Source organism: Varroa destructor, unplaced genomic scaffold (assembly GCF_002443255.2).
Source record: "Varroa destructor unplaced genomic scaffold, Vdes_3.0 BEIS01000004.1, whole genome shotgun sequence".
Taxonomy (NCBI): domain Eukaryota; kingdom Metazoa; phylum Arthropoda; class Arachnida; order Mesostigmata; family Varroidae; genus Varroa; species Varroa destructor.
Window position 1 is genome coordinate 52,705,461 of NW_019211457.1, and position 16,368 is coordinate 52,721,828.

The 16,368-nt window shown below is 38.6% G+C and overlaps 2 protein-coding genes across 5 annotated transcripts; one reads left to right on the forward strand and one right to left on the reverse strand.

The window, feature by feature from the left end:
- Positions 1-1,551: 1,551 nt before the first annotated feature.
- On the reverse strand, positions 1,552-7,457 carry LOC111249082 (leptin receptor gene-related protein). 3 transcript variants are annotated; one of them, XM_086987595.1, is made up of 4 exons: positions 7,273-7,457; positions 4,149-4,223; positions 3,479-3,680; positions 1,552-2,941 (listed from the first exon to the last, which is right to left on the reverse strand). In XM_086987595.1, exons 2-4 carry the CDS (start codon positions 4,187-4,189, stop codon positions 2,828-2,830), a joined length of 357 nt encoding a protein of 118 aa, XP_086843721.1. In that variant the 5' UTR covers positions 4,190-4,223; positions 7,273-7,457; the 3' UTR covers positions 1,552-2,827. The 3 variants fall into 3 exon arrangements, with proteins under 3 accessions (XP_086843721.1, XP_022658171.1, XP_086843720.1); XM_022802436.2 differs by lacking the exon at positions 7,273-7,457 and adding an exon at positions 6,594-7,232; XM_086987594.1 differs by lacking the exon at positions 7,273-7,457 and adding an exon at positions 6,422-6,440.
- Positions 7,458-7,949: 492 nt separating this feature from the next.
- Positions 7,950-14,480, forward strand: TER94 (Transitional endoplasmic reticulum ATPase TER94). 2 transcript variants are annotated; one of them, XM_022802422.2, is made up of 4 exons: positions 7,950-8,198; positions 10,780-10,936; positions 11,263-13,215; positions 13,564-14,480. In XM_022802422.2, the coding sequence occupies exons 1-4, from the start codon at positions 8,179-8,181 to the stop codon at positions 13,831-13,833; spliced, it is 2,400 nt and encodes a 799-aa protein (XP_022658157.1). In that variant the 5' UTR covers positions 7,950-8,178; the 3' UTR covers positions 13,834-14,480. The 2 variants fall into 2 exon arrangements, with proteins under 2 accessions (XP_022658157.1, XP_086843715.1); XM_086987589.1 differs by lacking the exon at positions 7,950-8,198 and adding an exon at positions 8,570-8,617.
- The last annotated feature ends 1,888 nt before the right edge of the window (positions 14,481-16,368 follow it).

Here is a 16,368-nt window from a genome sequence, read left to right on the forward strand (position 1 = left end):
TTTGCCTAACAATTGTTTACCAATCATGAGGCATTACAGACTACGAGAGACTTTACCGTAACCTGGGTTACTTCATTGTAACTGTAAATAGATGTATTCAGGATTTTACAGCCTTTTTACCTGTTATGGCAAATGATATCTAACGCAGCGCACTCTTCTATATTATATTGGTTACTCTCTATACAAATAAGGAAAGCATGCTTAAAATAGTGAAATATAAGGGTTTCATGATCATAATTTTTCGTATTCAACAAAAGGCACGACTTTTCTGATTGAAATAAGATAAAACCTAAAAGAAAATTTGATTATTTCAAAGGGGCTAAATTTTCTTCCACGCATTGCTCATAAAAGTTATGGCTTACACAAAAATTATCTTAAATAGGGAATTCTTCACTGGATATCAAGCACAAGGTGCCTTGTTCTTTAAATGGGTGAACCATCTTAATAATAAACGAAACGGATAGAAATCATCAATATGCAATAATATATTAGTCAATCAATAATATATATTATCCACTTAACGAGAGTTTTTACATAAATAGAATATGATAACAAAAAAATTGCCGAGATGTACAGAATGATCAGTCACTCGGTTTGTTCTATTCATCTCGAGAGCAGTGCAGTTTACGAAAGAAGTGTTACAACATAATTTCTCATCATGCTCACCTACCGCGTTTTTTTTTCAAGAAGTACTACCATTTCTGACATTCTTCTTTCCCGCTATTTGTCATAAACTTTTTAAATAAATCCTTTGAATTTGAAGAGAAATAATCGCACATTTTTTCTATAAGTGACATCGCATGAGTTCTATTAGCTTTTTTTTTTAGATATTTTGAGTATATATTAGTCATTTCAATCAGCCAAGCATGGCAATAAATTCCTAGATATTTATTAGCTTTCATTATTTCATAATTCTTTTCTATTATTGAAATTTTATTCGCGTCGATCATTATTTACGTCCCATAAAACCATGTTATAATGACTTCCACTAAATTCATAGAATATTCCTGAAAATTTTGGAAAAAGATTAAAAATTTACATATACATATATAAATCTTGAGAAAATCATAATACAATTATTAAAATTTAAATCCTTGAATCGACAGAGAAAACGTATGAGATTACTTTTTATTTATTTAAGAGATCTCTATGTATATATAAGAGAACATATATGAAGTTTCAGAGCCAATTACATTACTAACGGAGCTTACCGGGCAAATCATGTTTTTATACCTTTCCGTAACTTTTACAGTTATAGATATACCTGAGACCAACTTTTATAATCACCCCGTTAATACAAAATTTGAAATAGAATACATTTTTCAAATTTCGAAAAGTGTGGAACAGTAGACCCTAGCTGTAGAGGTTCCACTGAATACGGGCTCATTCATTAAGAGCGTATTTCATCTTACATGCAGCTGCAAATTATCGAAGCGAATTATATTTTCGTACCATGTATATGAGTACATCTGTCGCGAGCGGTTTTACTAACAGCTGTATAGCTCAATATTCATCACAAATGCTTGAGAATAAATAAAAGACTCAGAAAAGTTGAGTTCAAGTTCCACCAGCTACACAGACGTATGACCTTTATTGGCATATCCATCAGGGCTCTTTAGGCAACTCTTACGATGGCTAATTAGCAAAAGAAATAAACGTGCAAAAAAAGGAGCATACTATCTTTAATTTGAGCGTATTCATAGTTTCAACTTTTCTTTTTGTAAATTGTATCGACCTTTGAGACATCGTAATATAAACATTGTTACGTCGAGTGCAGGGCTAAAAATAAAAAAAACAGATTTGTATTCTTCCAAAAATTTTAATCATGCAGTAATAAGTACGAAGCTCAGACTGAACATATGGATAATTTCGAGCTACCTGCGTAAACTTAATCAAATGAACCGATAAATAGTTATAGATTCCTCTGATAGGTGGGTTCTTTTGTAGTCAACTAGCAACTACACTTCTAGATATAATTTTTGCGCATGTTCAATAACTATGCTATCATCAACTTACACTACTAATAGTATAATTGCAACTTCATGTTATGATTTCTTCCGTACCGATGAGTTCCATGTCACCACGTTTCCTAGTGTGTTTTTTTCTTAATTGTTTACAACTACGGTATCAACATACGATGTAGTTAAAATGTAATCCTCTTATGAGGCATTTCGCTTTTCTTTGTTTCCGCATATGGAAAACCGGATCATGCTTAAGGAATACCTCACAGGACTTTACATGCAAGTAATCTTGTCTTGTGTGGTCACAGATTGGTCCAACTGTTTGTACGGTTTGCTAACCTACGAATGCCTCAGTTAATCACTCTGAATACATCTTAGCCTTCTTGGCGAGCATGTCAATTCTACATTGATAAGGTATGTGTTTACTCGCATATTACAGATTCATATATTGCATAATTTATATACATAGTTTTCAACGAAGCCCCCACGGCCCGTTGTAGAAGAGCTAAAGGCTGCCACCTACAAAAGTGCTATGTGGCTCAATCGTATATGTTTCATTGTTATTGGTGGTCCTACTAAAGCAGCTTCTGGCAAAACAAATTGACCAAATCCACTTATTCTGCCCGATGCTACGTGGAGGATCTTGGTGCTACTAGTGTTGCTGGGTCTTTGTTGACCTTGTGTTTTACAGCTTCGGCGTATGTGTATTATCGATAAAAAAAGACCCAGAGCAAATTTTTCTCCACGGACATAGACGAACCGGTTGTGTTTGGTCAGGATCTAGGTGCTTGATGCAGTTGTTAATTAGACAAAGACTCGCATGATGTTTAGCAGTGGACGATCTGACGTCTTTTTTAAATTAATTTCTACCATGTTGAGTAGTCATTATCGCTGCTTCCAAATGAAATGAAGAAGCCGAAAATCGTTCCGTACACTATGACGTTAGCGAATAACGTCAAGCCACATGCTGGCCACTGTACCTGTTATCGAAAACAATAGAGAACGGAACCGCATAACCATATTAAAGGTGACTCACCTCTAATCCTGTATTCAAATTCACAGGAACTACATATTAAGCCAACATAATTAAGTGGCACTGGGTCAAAGCGCCGATTTATCGCTCCAGTCTATACATCTGCATAAAGGGTCAGTTAGTTGCTAATAAATTTTTCTAAAAACACTCAATCGTCACGTTGCCAGTCACTAAGATTCACTTTGTCATACATTAGATCCCAAAAAAGGACTGCTCAAGAGAATCCAAGGATGAAGCGATTTAAGTCGTAGGAACAACGTGGGACTTGAATCAGATGAAACGGGCTCCAAAGACTTTAACAAAATGCATTTGCACAAAATCTAGGGAAGATGAAAGCTACTGCAAACAGGTGGCCCCAGGAATAGGCTTGCGTGTCACTCAAAAAAAATTAAACGAGAAGAGGAGATCAGCTGATTTAAAGAAATATTCAGTGTCAATGTGCAAACAATAAGAATAGCATTATTAGTTTCAATTTAATACTTACGAGTACTGCGCCCTCTGCAGAACGTGACCTCGCAAGAGTTACAGGAAGGGCAAATGCAGAAATGACGACGAGGGCTGTGAGGAACAAAGCAACCTCTTCACGAGGATTTGATGAACTCATCAATTCCCGTCCGTTCCGAGCAATGAGTAACAATGGCACGGTTGCTAGATACCAGATGACGTTGATGAGAGGATACCACGTCCTTTATAAATTTTCATTTGCCAATAAGAAAAGATCGAGCCAAGTTAGAACATATATAGTACATATATGCATTGTACTGGATTTGCTCTAACTTGTGCTTGACGTATGTATGTATATATATACATATATACGTCAAGCTTTATATACGTACGTATATAACGATCGAAATATTGCTTTACATCTAAACGTACAGGAGTAAAATTTACAAGGCGAATATCATGTAAATAAATCATGGGAATGAGTTAAATGCACCCAGTAATTGAGCTATAACACACAAGATATCTTGGGCACGGTCGCCAGACAAAAGATTGTTTTTCTTCTTCGGTTGCTTCTCCCTTAATGATATGAATCAGTCAGAAGACGAATACACAATCGGACTCCTAATGGGGGTTGTATCTTGTACATTTGGGTTAGATCATTGTTTGTCTATTTTTCATTATCGAATTTATCTCATGAACCTTTCATTTACCCGAATTCAGGAAGGGCGCAGGCGAGGATGAGCATCGTCATGCCCACGGAGCCTGTGAAAGCCAATGCTACCAGTCTGAAATGATAAGAAGGTAAGGATGCGGAAAAATTAAGGAAATTGAACGCGTTTTTTCACTTATTACGTAAAAATAGAATATCAATAATAATAGAATCAAATATTACTACTAATATTGGAAGCACCGCTTTCTCTAAAATGGTAACGATGAAACATAGAGACACGCAAAAAGGTAATTTTTTATGCTGTACTTTTAGCTTTTTTCATATTGTCTTTTCCCACGGCTTTGTCTTGTTTATAAATAAAGTATCTGCATCAAAAGAAAAGATTCTAAGAATATCTTAGAAAAAGTCATCATGAATTATCATTATTTATTATTTTGTTGTTTACTTGTTATCGTTTAATTACCGAATTGATAAACTTCCTTTATTAAATATTTTGTTATATACATCATTTTTGCATGTCTACTTTATGATGAAATCAAAACAATGTTACCTAGAATGCGAATTTTACATTCTTACTTAAGGCACCCTACATATATGACGTGGTTCAAGCTAAATCTTATTTACTCTGGACAACATATGTCATGAATTTCGATATCCAGCAGGAAAACTTCAATGACGTAAACATTTTGAGTCTTTTAATTGACTTTACTACATCGGACCATATCAGTGTGTGATAAGAAAAACGAACGAATTTAAAAAGTTATAAGCAATAATGTGATAAGCAAATAATGATGCGGTCATGTTAGCACAGTAATATTGGAAAACATTTTTATAAATAGACCAATGTAAGAATCAACTAACATGTCCTTAAGCCCAACGTGCGTTAGTAATAAGTTCTACAGGGCAGTACCAGCTGGGAATTAATACAAGAGAGCCGCAACATAGGTTTGTGATCTTTGGCTGACCGCTAGTCTTGAACGTCTCAGAGCTTCCGGCTCTGGAGTTTAAAAAGTATTACGAAAGCCACAAAATGCGCCTAGAGATATAAATAATGATCTAAAAACGAAAGGTTATGTAGGTTTGGTAAAATGCCAATATCCGAACGAGGTCTAAAGACGCAAAGCATCTAATTTCTCTGCCAAATACTTGGAACTGCTTTATCATATTGACTGGCTAAACATAGTATATTTTGAACGGGAAACTTGCCAGGGTAATCGCTTAAGTTCATTATTATTATTATTGTGGACTGCAAATTGATAAAGACCATTCTTCAAAAAAAAACACCTGCGCGTTACTCTCGTTGTGCAGTAAAATATACTTCAGTAATTCACAAGTTTTTACGGGCATGAGAAATACTCCAGCACCATTTAAATGTGACCACACAGTGTCATATTACGGTAGTCTTTCCTGATATTACCCAGATATATGCTAAAATATCTCTACTGATAATGTCAAATCCGTAAAGCTATCTCGACTCATTGTCGGATTTAAAATCAGAAAAGCTTTAGTCAAAGAAAAGTCACTGCAGAGATAAGAAGCTGAGGTAAGTAAATTAGTCGGATAAAGCTGTCGCTCTTTGTTTCAGTTAATAGACCAAAGGTACTTAAATGTATAAAATATCTTTTTAACATTTCAGCAGATTAATAGCACGGTCGAATCGAATGACATAAATTAACACGCAAAACGAATACAGTAAAGGTACTGGAAATGAAAAACGCACAGCAAAAAAGATTGTTGATGTTAATTTCACATTTATTTTGGCTATAGCGACTATAGGAAGAGAATCGGAGATTGCAATTACATCAATAAAAAGACTGATCTAGCACTTTATTCACAGAAATATGTACGAAATTTAAACGAATTCTAAGTAAACTGGCTGCCGGTGAAGACAACCGAGTGTTGTTTAAGCAAACTAGGATCCAAAGTATACCCAAAATTCAAAGCTCTTGTTGTCAAGAGTAACAATAATTTGTGCTTAAAGAGGTTCTTATGTATTCATGCATTTAACAATAGTTTCCAATCAAATAATCTGTTACAAGGTCAAATAGAGTATTCTGAGCATTGTTTGATAGTTTAGAGAACTCTGTATATTGACAAACGTTCTTTTCAGTTATTAATTAAAATTAAAATAAATACAAGAAAGTCAATGCAAAAACAAAAGCAAGAAATAACTCGCGGTTGCTTCATCTTCAGTGGTTACTGTTAGATTTCAAAAGAAAGAAATCATTGAATAAATTCATGAACATTCCATCTACGATATGTTTATGAAATGTGCGTTAAAGGATTTACACATGTAAAATGATGGATACAAACCCCCCTACAACGCTGCAAACCTCTAAACGACTATGATTTATACGAAGTGTCAGCAAATTCTTCTCAACATACAATGCTCGCCTGCTTGACAAGAAATGTTCACGGCATTCACGTAGATAACGCCAATCAATATCACTCGCTTTTCTTATTGCCATTACAGTGAAGGACTTACGCTATATATTTGGGGTGGCCGATCATATCGGAGCGAATTGTTGCAGACGGTGTCCGTTGAGCATCAATCACATGATGTTAGGTGAGCGCCGATCATACCAAACCGCAAAAGACGTACAGCGCCCCAAAGATAAACAGATAGGCAAATAATATGTCACCAAAACAGAATCGTACAGTATTGGAACCACCTTAACGCAATCAGCGTCATTGATGATTTATCGTTATATTGTTCCACATTTATACACTGTCACTGAAGGAGGTTTCTACAAATAACAACACGAATACCCTCTGTGAGTTAAACAGTCAGCTCTGAGGACAATATAGTGGAGGTTTCATTAACACTTATTTTTACTATAATTTTTTTCTTTGTCTAACTCACAGATACTTTTGACTTGCTTCAAGGAATTAACCTTATGTTTTGTTTTTGCAGCCCAGTTATACCAACTATCTCCCAATCGATAGTGACAGTATCTACTAACTGGCTAGATGGTCTTGCTAATGCGGTCTTTAAGACACATAGTTTAGTTTTAGAAAGTACACGAAAGTAACCACTTACTACCATATTGTTACACATTTGTGTAAGACCGTAATGTTTTCTCCGGTGTAGAGTCTATGGCGGAAAAATTATCGCATCACGTATAAAAACGAAAACTATATCTCTATTGAGTCATTACGATTACCTTTTAATCCGGCCATCTTCGTTCGCGTCTGTGTGTTATTGTTTACACAGTAAACTGGATGACGGGTCGAACGGACCGCCAGAATGGTTCCGCAAGCAGACCGTATTACGATGCTTAACTTGAATCCAGTCCAGTCATTGTATCCTTCCCCATTAGGGAGAGAGTCGCTTACTGGTTTGGGTGACACCACCAGAAAGTACCACTACATTGATAAAAATGTTGACATAGCAACAATTACCGATGCGAAAATAACAGGACGCAAATGTCGCAAAATTGATCCTCAAGTTTGGGTTTAGGTTCAGTAAGTCGTTTCAGCTGTTTGAATAGTAGACAATCAAACACACCACTTAGGTTTATAATTACACTTAAACAACTTTTTTCGTCCAGAATTTTTATGTACTTTGAAAATTTCTTTGTGAAAAAATTATTACTCACATCAATCTGGCCGTACAGTTCAGTGTGGCAATAAACCGCTTTAATTATTTCCTTCTAGCCATTCCCCATTATATCCTGAATCATTCCAGTCGTCAATCGATAGCACTTTCAAATTTTGCGCTCAAAATTTTCTTAGACATTTCGTTCGCCCGCGAAAAGACCGACAAAGGCAGACGACGAGAGTTTTGGTAAAACAGGTCTTCTTGAGCTCCGTGTTCGCCATCTCGTGGTTCATACATTGTGTGTACGCGGGTGCCGTCTGGATTGAAATTACGCTTGTGGTGCCGCCTGGCAACCCTGTGGCCGCCAGTAGCTTGGTTACTATTTCGCGAATCCGCCGCTATTGTAGACGTCGTGGCAGCCGTCTCTGGTCAGCCGCTCGAGCACTCACGGATTCGAGCGTTTTTTTTTCAAATCGTCGTCTGAGTTCTCATCAGATTTTTTCTTGTCATCACACAAACCCGTCCCTCAATGGCGGACAAGAAGCCCAAGTAAGTGACCTTTAATACACAGTGAGTGCAGCATTTTTGTGATGGGAACAAATTTTCCGATTCGCTGTGTAGCTGTCGGATTTCGGCAGTTGCATCACGACAGGCTGGTAAGCCTATAGGAGAAACCGGCTGACTGCTCGAACGACCATGGTTCGCTATAGCGGTCTGCTGATTTCGGCAAGTCATCCTGCGTTATCGTTTCTATGACGCAATGGAAATGCGCCGACCAATTAGCCTTTTCCAAATTTCGATGGCTACGTATTCATGCCATTTTTCTAGTTGTCGAGCGCGATTGGTGTGTGGAAAAAATTTGTCATTCATTACTTAGCGATCTGTGTCCTCTAAACGAATTTATGTGATCTTTTATTTAGGGGAATCAAGGTATTGGCTAAAAAAAAAGAAAGCCATGTGAAAAGGACGTAAGTGTTTTACTTTTCTTTATATTTTACACATTACATACTAACCATGTAGGTGCAACAACAAGTAAAGCTTTCCCGGGAAGCCCAAGGGGCAAGATGATTATGTCAAGTGAATTTTGTGTATCTATCTGAATAATAAAGTTGCAAAGTCAGCGTTTATCTAAGCTTTTCCATAGCGCACGTATCGTTCAGTTTTTATTGTAAGATATACTTTCGCTTCCAACGTATATGAAAGGTCGTAACGTTCTGTGCACATTGACTTGTGCACGAATATAAATTATTTCCCTGGATTCCTGCTTTTTACTCTGGTTATGTAATATTTGTCCAAGATTAATCGACAGAAAAGTATTTAGGGTCGTTCCTTTGTTAGGACAGACCGAAGGCTCAACAACTTCACCTAGCGCCGTTACCTTCCTTATATTGTGTCAAAATAAACCTATTACGTTGGTTGACAGATTAGGGGCATCAGCTTTACGCAGCAGGCCTCGTCCAATAGGCCGAAACTAAGCCGAACTATACTTTTTTCTGTTGTTTACATGAAGCTAACTAATACTATAATTAACGTACGTAGCTATTCTATGAAATTATTATAATGATAGATCAGTGCTATCGTTGTTTCCGTCGCAATATTGAAATACAAATTAGAGTGTCAGTCATACTAAAAAAAAAACGATTAGGATTTTTAGGTTTTTTCGAAAATGCTTTGGAGAAAAAAAATGTAATTTAGTCCCAATTTTAAGTATTATAATGAGATTGTGTGCGGTTCAAGGACTTGCCAAGCTCGATGTGAACTACGGGCCAACTGCCCTGTGGACCATTTGAAGTGGCTTTACGTTAAAGAGGCTGTACTTTATGACGCAGAATTTTAGTAAAGCTCGATTGTCTTTCGTGATATACAGCGTGTGCAGCTGTGTGCAGACTGGATTAGATCAAACATTGTTTTTCTCAGTAATATGCAAAGGGTTGCAGGTAGTGGCTCGAGTCACCGAGGCGCGTGGTTTCAGTGTGAGTTTCTACAGTGTGAAGCAAACAATTTAAACGGGAGGCTTCATTGCAATCAAATCTTTAGCCCTGAGCCTTCTAAAAAAATTTGGAATTACTCATTAACTGAGCTACTTATGATTCTTCAAGAATCAATTTTGAGTAGCTATTAGAATCGAGATGTTTTCGTCTGCTAGGGCAGCCACGCTGGCGCAAGATAAATCATGGTAAACTTCCAACACAGCGGGAAAGGCGAGCATTTGAGAAGGATCACTGTAAAAAGAATGAACTTGCTGAAGTGCAAAAATACTCGGATGGTATTGAGGATGTATTGAGGATACAGTGACGTCGCTAATACACCTACAGGGGTTGGTTTTTTTATCCATAGGATTAATAGCACCATTACTCCGTAAAGCCCGGACCCTAATCCAATAGCGAACGGCGGAGATTTATGATTCTAGTGCACCAAACATGCCACACGCTTAGAAACGAACTGGCTAGAATGACCCTCACTGCAAAAATATGCACAATTTATTATTATTAAATATAGTTTATCATTGTCTATATTATCTTCATTTGTTATAACCATTTATTCATTCGCAATGATCTCGCTTTCCGTGGCAAATACAAATGCTGTATTTATGCCACATTACATTGGCTAAGGACATTTGCGTTGCCGTTTTAAACATTTCGTATTTTTATTGAGGTCTAGATTATTATGCTTTTGTAGTTACCGCTACTCTGTCGATCGTAGATTACTGCGATTCCAATAATATCGGCCCAAATTCTAGATCAGGTTACGCAAACGATATACGCGATGTTCATGGTCTGAATCACGGTTTAGCCCAAGGTACTGTTTGATTTTACATTTACACACAAAAATTACACATAAGTTTTTGTTTAAACAGGAGTTCAGCTATCGTATGTTTTAGTTTCTTGTTTTGTATGCATTGTCGTATTTTTCATATCTTAAATTGAATTTAATCAATATTATAAACGGCAGACAACGCACAGAAGTCAGTGTAATATGTCTACATCGTGTAAACAATCTACAGAGCACAGTTGCTTAACGTTGATACGTACGTCACTCTTTCGCATGAAACAGTTACATACGAAAGTGCTTTGATGCAGCTACCCTTTTTGAATTTTCTAACATGTTTGCTTGTGGTTCTCTGTTATAGTCCAGACGATCTGTCCACCGCTATTCTGAAGACCAAGGACAAGCCTAATCGTTTGCTTGTGGACGAAGGCGTCGGAGATGACAACTCCGTTGTGCATCTTTCGCAGTCCAAAATGGACGAACTCAACCTCTTCAGAGGTGACACTGTTCTCCTCAAGGTATGTATTCACTATGTCACACTAAATTTCACGATACTGTTCCTTCATCAAAGTGTTTAATTCGTATAATAGGTTGTTATAAGACGAACTTTCTTCGATAGTCATCATAGCGATATCAATTCGTATGAAATTGTATGGGCTAACTGTAGTAAAGTTTCTAGATAATCGTAAATATTTGTACGTCTCTTCCATGCCAGTGGACGTACGAGATACTAAGGCCCGGCACGATGTTATAGCTTTTGCCAAACGTGTTCGCTTCGCGTTTACATAACACGAGTCGAATCTTTAATTAACTAAAATCGAATTTGCTTATGTTGTTACTACAGGGACGGAAACGACGTGAAACAGTCGCAATTGTCATTTCGGATGATAGCTGCCCGAACGAAAAGATTCATATGAATCGATGTGTTCGCAATAATCTGCGCGTTCGTCTCGGCGACGTGATAACGGTTCACTCCTGTCCGGACATCAAGTATGGTAAACGTATACACGTACTGCCAATCGACGATACCGTGGAAGGTCTTACTGGCAGTCTATTCGATGTCTACCTTAAGCCCTATTTTCTCGAAGCGTATCGCCCTATCCACAAAGGAGACTTGTTTCTTGTCCGTGGCGGTATGCGTGCTGTCGAATTCAAAGTCGTTGAGACAGATCCAGCTGGCTATTGTATTGTCGCGCCGGATACAGTCATACATTGTGAAGGTGATCCGATCAAGCGTGAGGAAGAGGAGGAAAGTCTAAATGAAATCGGCTACGACGATATAGGTGGATGCCGCAAACAGCTTGCGTTAATTAAAGAAATGGTCGAACTGCCTCTGCGTCATCCTTCGCTGTTCAAGGCGATCGGTGTCAAACCTCCACGAGGCATCCTGTTGTACGGACCGCCAGGAACTGGTAAAACGCTGATTGCGCGTGCAGTAGCTAACGAAACTGGCGCGTTTTTCTTTTTGATTAATGGACCAGAGATTATGTCGAAATTGGCAGGGGAGTCTGAATCTAATCTCCGCAAGGCGTTTGAGGAAGCAGAAAAGAACGCTCCGGCTATCATTTTCATCGACGAAATTGACGCCATCGCTCCTAAACGAGAGAAGACGCACGGTGAGGTCGAGCGCCGAATCGTGTCGCAACTCCTCACGCTGATGGACGGCTTGAAACAACGAGCTCATGTGATCGTCATGGCGGCTACTAACAGACCAAACTCAATCGATCCGGCACTTCGTCGTTTTGGCCGTTTTGATCGAGAGGTCGATATTGGTATTCCGGATGCCACCGGACGTCTTGAAGTGCTTCGTATTCACACAAAGAACATGCGGCTGGCCGACGATGTCGACCTTGAGAAGATCGCGGCGGAGACGCATGGTTTTGTAGGCGCGGATTTGGCTGCGTTATGCTCTGAGGCGGCGTTGCAACAGATTCGGGAGAAGATGGATCTTATCGATCTCGAAGATGATCAAATTGATGCGGAGGTACTGAACTCCCTGGCCGTGTCCATGGACAACTTCCGCTGGGCCATGGGCAAATCGTCGCCATCGGCTCTACGCGAGACCGTTGTGGAGGTGCCGAACGTCACCTGGGCCGATATTGGTGGTCTGGAGGGTGTTAAACAAGAATTGCAAGAGATGATTCAGTACCCGGTAGAGCATCCCGACAAGTTTCTCAAGTTCGGTATGTCCCCATCAAAGGGTGTACTGTTTTATGGCCCGCCAGGTTGCGGTAAGACATTGCTGGCAAAGGCGATTGCCAACGAATGCCAAGCCAACTTCATATCGATCAAGGGACCCGAACTCCTGTCCATGTGGTTTGGTGAGTCAGAATCAAATGTTAGAGATATCTTCGACAAGGCTCGTGCAGCTGCTCCTTGTGTGTTATTCTTCGATGAATTGGATTCAATCGCAAAATCGCGTGGAGCTTCTGTAGGTGATGCCGGTGGTGCAGCCGACCGAGTCATTAACCAAATCCTTACAGAAATGGATGGTATGGGCACCAAAAAAAATGTGTTTATCATTGGCGCTACTAACCGGCCCGATATTATTGATCCCGCTATCCTCCGTCCGGGCCGTCTCGATCAGCTAATCTATATTCCGCTACCTGACGAGAAGTCCCGTATGCAAGTGTTCAAGGCGTCTTTGCGTAAGTCACCGGTCGCCAAAGACGTCGACCTCAACTTTTTGTCAAAAATCACAGCTGGTTTCTCTGGAGCCGACATTACCGAAATTTGCCAACGGGCAGCAAAGATGGCTATCCGCGAATGCATCGAAAAGGAAATCCGACGTGAAAAAGTACGTGATAATTGTTTCATTACGATATTTATAGCTTTACGATATTTATAGCTCACAGACATAAGGTTGCTGTGTGGGTGCGATTTTTAGTTGGTCGAACTAGACAAGCAAACTGAACGGTAACATTTCCCATAACAAAAATAAGGCGAAGTAGTAAAAGAGCACACGGCAACTGGAAAGGTGCTTCTTTTTAGTAGTATTGAATCCGTCTTTATACCATTCCTTTAGATATACGATTAAGCATGGCATAAGACGCTTTCTCAGGAGCAGCGCATGCTAGTTTGCTCCCTGACTATGTTAATTTTTCGTTTCCCGTTTTTTTGTATCGCCATTGCCCTGACGATAAAGGAGCGTGCAGCTGCTGGCAGTGCCAATGCCATGGAAATGGACGACGACCCTGTGCCGGAAATACGAAAAGACCACTTTGAGGAATCGATGAAGTTCGCCCGGAAGTCAGTCAATGAGAATGATGTGCGCAAATACGAGATGTTCGCGCAAACGCTCCAGCAATCGCGCGGTTTTGGAAACAACTTCCGTTTCCCTCCGAGCACCACGCCAGGAGCGGCAGCAGGCGGTGGTCAACCTAATCAGGAAGAAGACGATGACCTGTACAATTAAGAAAGCACAGTCCATGAAACATGGGAGTTTTTTGGGAGTTATAATATAAGGCGTAGAAGTATCGTACGGAAGGAAGTCGACGACGATGATGAAGTAGCACGATACAGCGAAAAGCAGACGATAAATATTATATAAAAAGCAAAGAAATGATAATAAAAATAAATGCGCTGACAGGTAACGCGCTCATGGCGTTCGGACAGCCACGGATAAGATAGGTAGAGAGAAATGTGTTTCGCTTCTACCATTTTACGAATGGTGTGTTGATGGTAGAGGATGACGAAGATACAAGTAACGTACTGATTAAATACGAAGAAACGTAATAATAATAAAAATAATAGTAATAAATTAATAAAATGAATAAACGATGAAAAGGTTACGAAAATTATGGAAACTCACAAATAGTAATATAGTGTGCGCTGTTATTTTCAGTAGTCATGTTCAAAAACGGCCCCGTGCAAGGGACAGATAATGACCTATAATAAATATGAAAAATCTCGCCAGGCACTAAAAATTAGCGTAACACTCAGAGAGCTATAAGGTACGACGAAAAATAAGCGTTCATTCGTTTGATTATACATCGGTATTGCTGAGGTTCCAAGGAGCAAACTAAAGTCTTTTAAAAAACTAAAATCTTTTATCCACACAAATTGTGAAGTTAGTTTTTTTTCAAGGTATTGGAAGATAAGAAATCATTGATAGTTAGATATATTCATATATCGACATGATATATATATGAAGATTATTGCGGTTCCGTTATGAGTTCTCCTTGTTTAAGACAAGAAGTAATGACAACGTGTCTCTATAGGGATTTTTTATATAACTATATCAAGAAGTTTAGTAAGTTACTCTAAAAAAGTAGATGTTTTATATAATCTATATCAGGAAATTTAGTATTATTTACCTTAAATTTTTATGATAAGAATCGAATGTTCTTAGAGGTTCTGTGAACGAAAGCTTGTGAGTGAAAAATGCATCTGAGGTGATTCAGTATTAGTGCGATTTTTCGAATGATTCTAGGAGAGATTTTATTGTAAGAAATAACAAAGTAATTTAAATGGTACAAGGCCGCTTCGCAACGGATAGAACTCCGACGTTGCATATTATTGAACGTTCGCGTTTAATGTTGCTTTTCGGTTAAATTCTTCGGATAAAAACACCTAAGGTGTTGAGTCGATCGCATAACGTCAATTTTGGTAACTTTAACTCTTCGAACGACTTGAGTTACTAGCAACTGAGTCATGGAAATTCTCTAGAAGACATGTGGTGCTGTTGTTCCTACTAATGGCGTATATAGTTAGTTAGAAAAATCAGTCGTTGAAAATAAGCGGAAGTCAATTAGCCTCATTTCTTTGATCTGCTGTGGTGAATTGCAGGGTTTCTTGCAACCGACACCATAAACCCAAAACCAAACGGGCTATTGGAAATATGTTGAAATGTCGGATAAATTTATCTCATGTCTGTTAGTAATCATTTGGGTAAATATGGTTACGTAAATACAATGGCATCCGCTGTTTGCATTGTGAAGTACCTAAAAGTGGAGTACCAGGACCACTTAAATTCTATGCTTGCGTTATTCTATCTACTACTCGGTCTGCTAGGGTTTGTTTTTGTGGACGGCCGAAAACTTATTCAGTAACTATCTGCCAGAAAATAGAGCCCCCTAAAGAGAGAAGTTTTCTTTTTTTCTATAGGCTGTAATATGTTAACTTGATTGTCCATTACTAAACGGTAGTAATTCAGTATTCCCATTACCCTTCTGTGAAAACAACGTCCATTCAGCGTTCACAAGCGCCGCTGTCGTTCGCACGGATTTATCATGAAATGTACAAATCTATATTTCTGTTGTATATAGCTTAGAAAGATGTGCTCAACGCGTGTTTTATAGCAAAGCCCGTGAATTGCTCTCTAGTAGCTATTAAAATCCTTCTAAAATTAGTGAAATCAACCTCCAAAAATAATAAGATGGACAGTTAGTAATAATAGTCTTAAATAACACATTTCGTTACTTTCAGCTCTACAATATAGAAACCCCTCAAATATACAACAAGTTATTTACATCCAGATTGCTGTTCAAAGGTATATCATACTTCCGGACACAAGTTCAGATGCAGAGGATCACATAAAACAATATTCGCCGCTGGCATTGCGGAAACTGCCAAAAGAAGCGATCTTCGTTTACGTTAATTGTTTCTAAGAATAGTGGTGACAACGATTTGCGAACCTAATCTAATGGAGGGTGTGCCAAAGTACCCTAACGTCACTCAGATATCCTTAATAATAGGTAAGTGCGTCCATTTGAAAAACAAACAAAGCGAACCGGAATTCTTCAAAGACGAGTAAATGAATAACAGCGTTATGCACGATATTAAAAGACGAAGGTGTAAAACTTTGGAACTGCTACGAAGCTTCAAATCTCTGGCTAACTCAGCTCTCCTCTAAAGCGAATTTCAGGGAAGGCTGGCTTTGGGGAGTTTATGCCAAAACAAAACTGATTTTTTACTTCTTCCTTTCTCAGATCATTTTATCCCGCAGTTT

What these genes read in the sequence shown, in the direction of transcription:
- LOC111249082 (XM_022802436.2), bottom strand. Translation starts at nt 6,619, where the DNA reads ATGATCGGCCACCCCAAATATATAGC. An exon ending in TGCGCCCTTCCTGAATTCGG is followed by an intron (nt 3,681 to 4,148) that starts GTAAATGAAAGG and finishes AAATTTATAAAG; the next exon opens with GACGTGGTATCCTCTCATCA. An exon ending in CTGCAGAGGGCGCAGTACTC is followed by an intron (nt 2,942 to 3,478) that starts GTAAGTATTAAA and finishes TTTCGATAACAG; the next exon opens with GTACAGTGGCCAGCATGTGG.
- TER94 (XM_022802422.2), top strand. Translation starts at nt 8,179, where the DNA reads ATGGCGGACAAGAAGCCCAA. An exon ending in ATGGCGGACAAGAAGCCCAA is followed by an intron (nt 8,199 to 10,779) that starts GTAAGTGACCTT and finishes TCTCTGTTATAG; the next exon opens with TCCAGACGATCTGTCCACCG. An exon ending in GTGACACTGTTCTCCTCAAG is followed by an intron (nt 10,937 to 11,262) that starts GTATGTATTCAC and finishes TTGTTACTACAG; the next exon opens with GGACGGAAACGACGTGAAAC.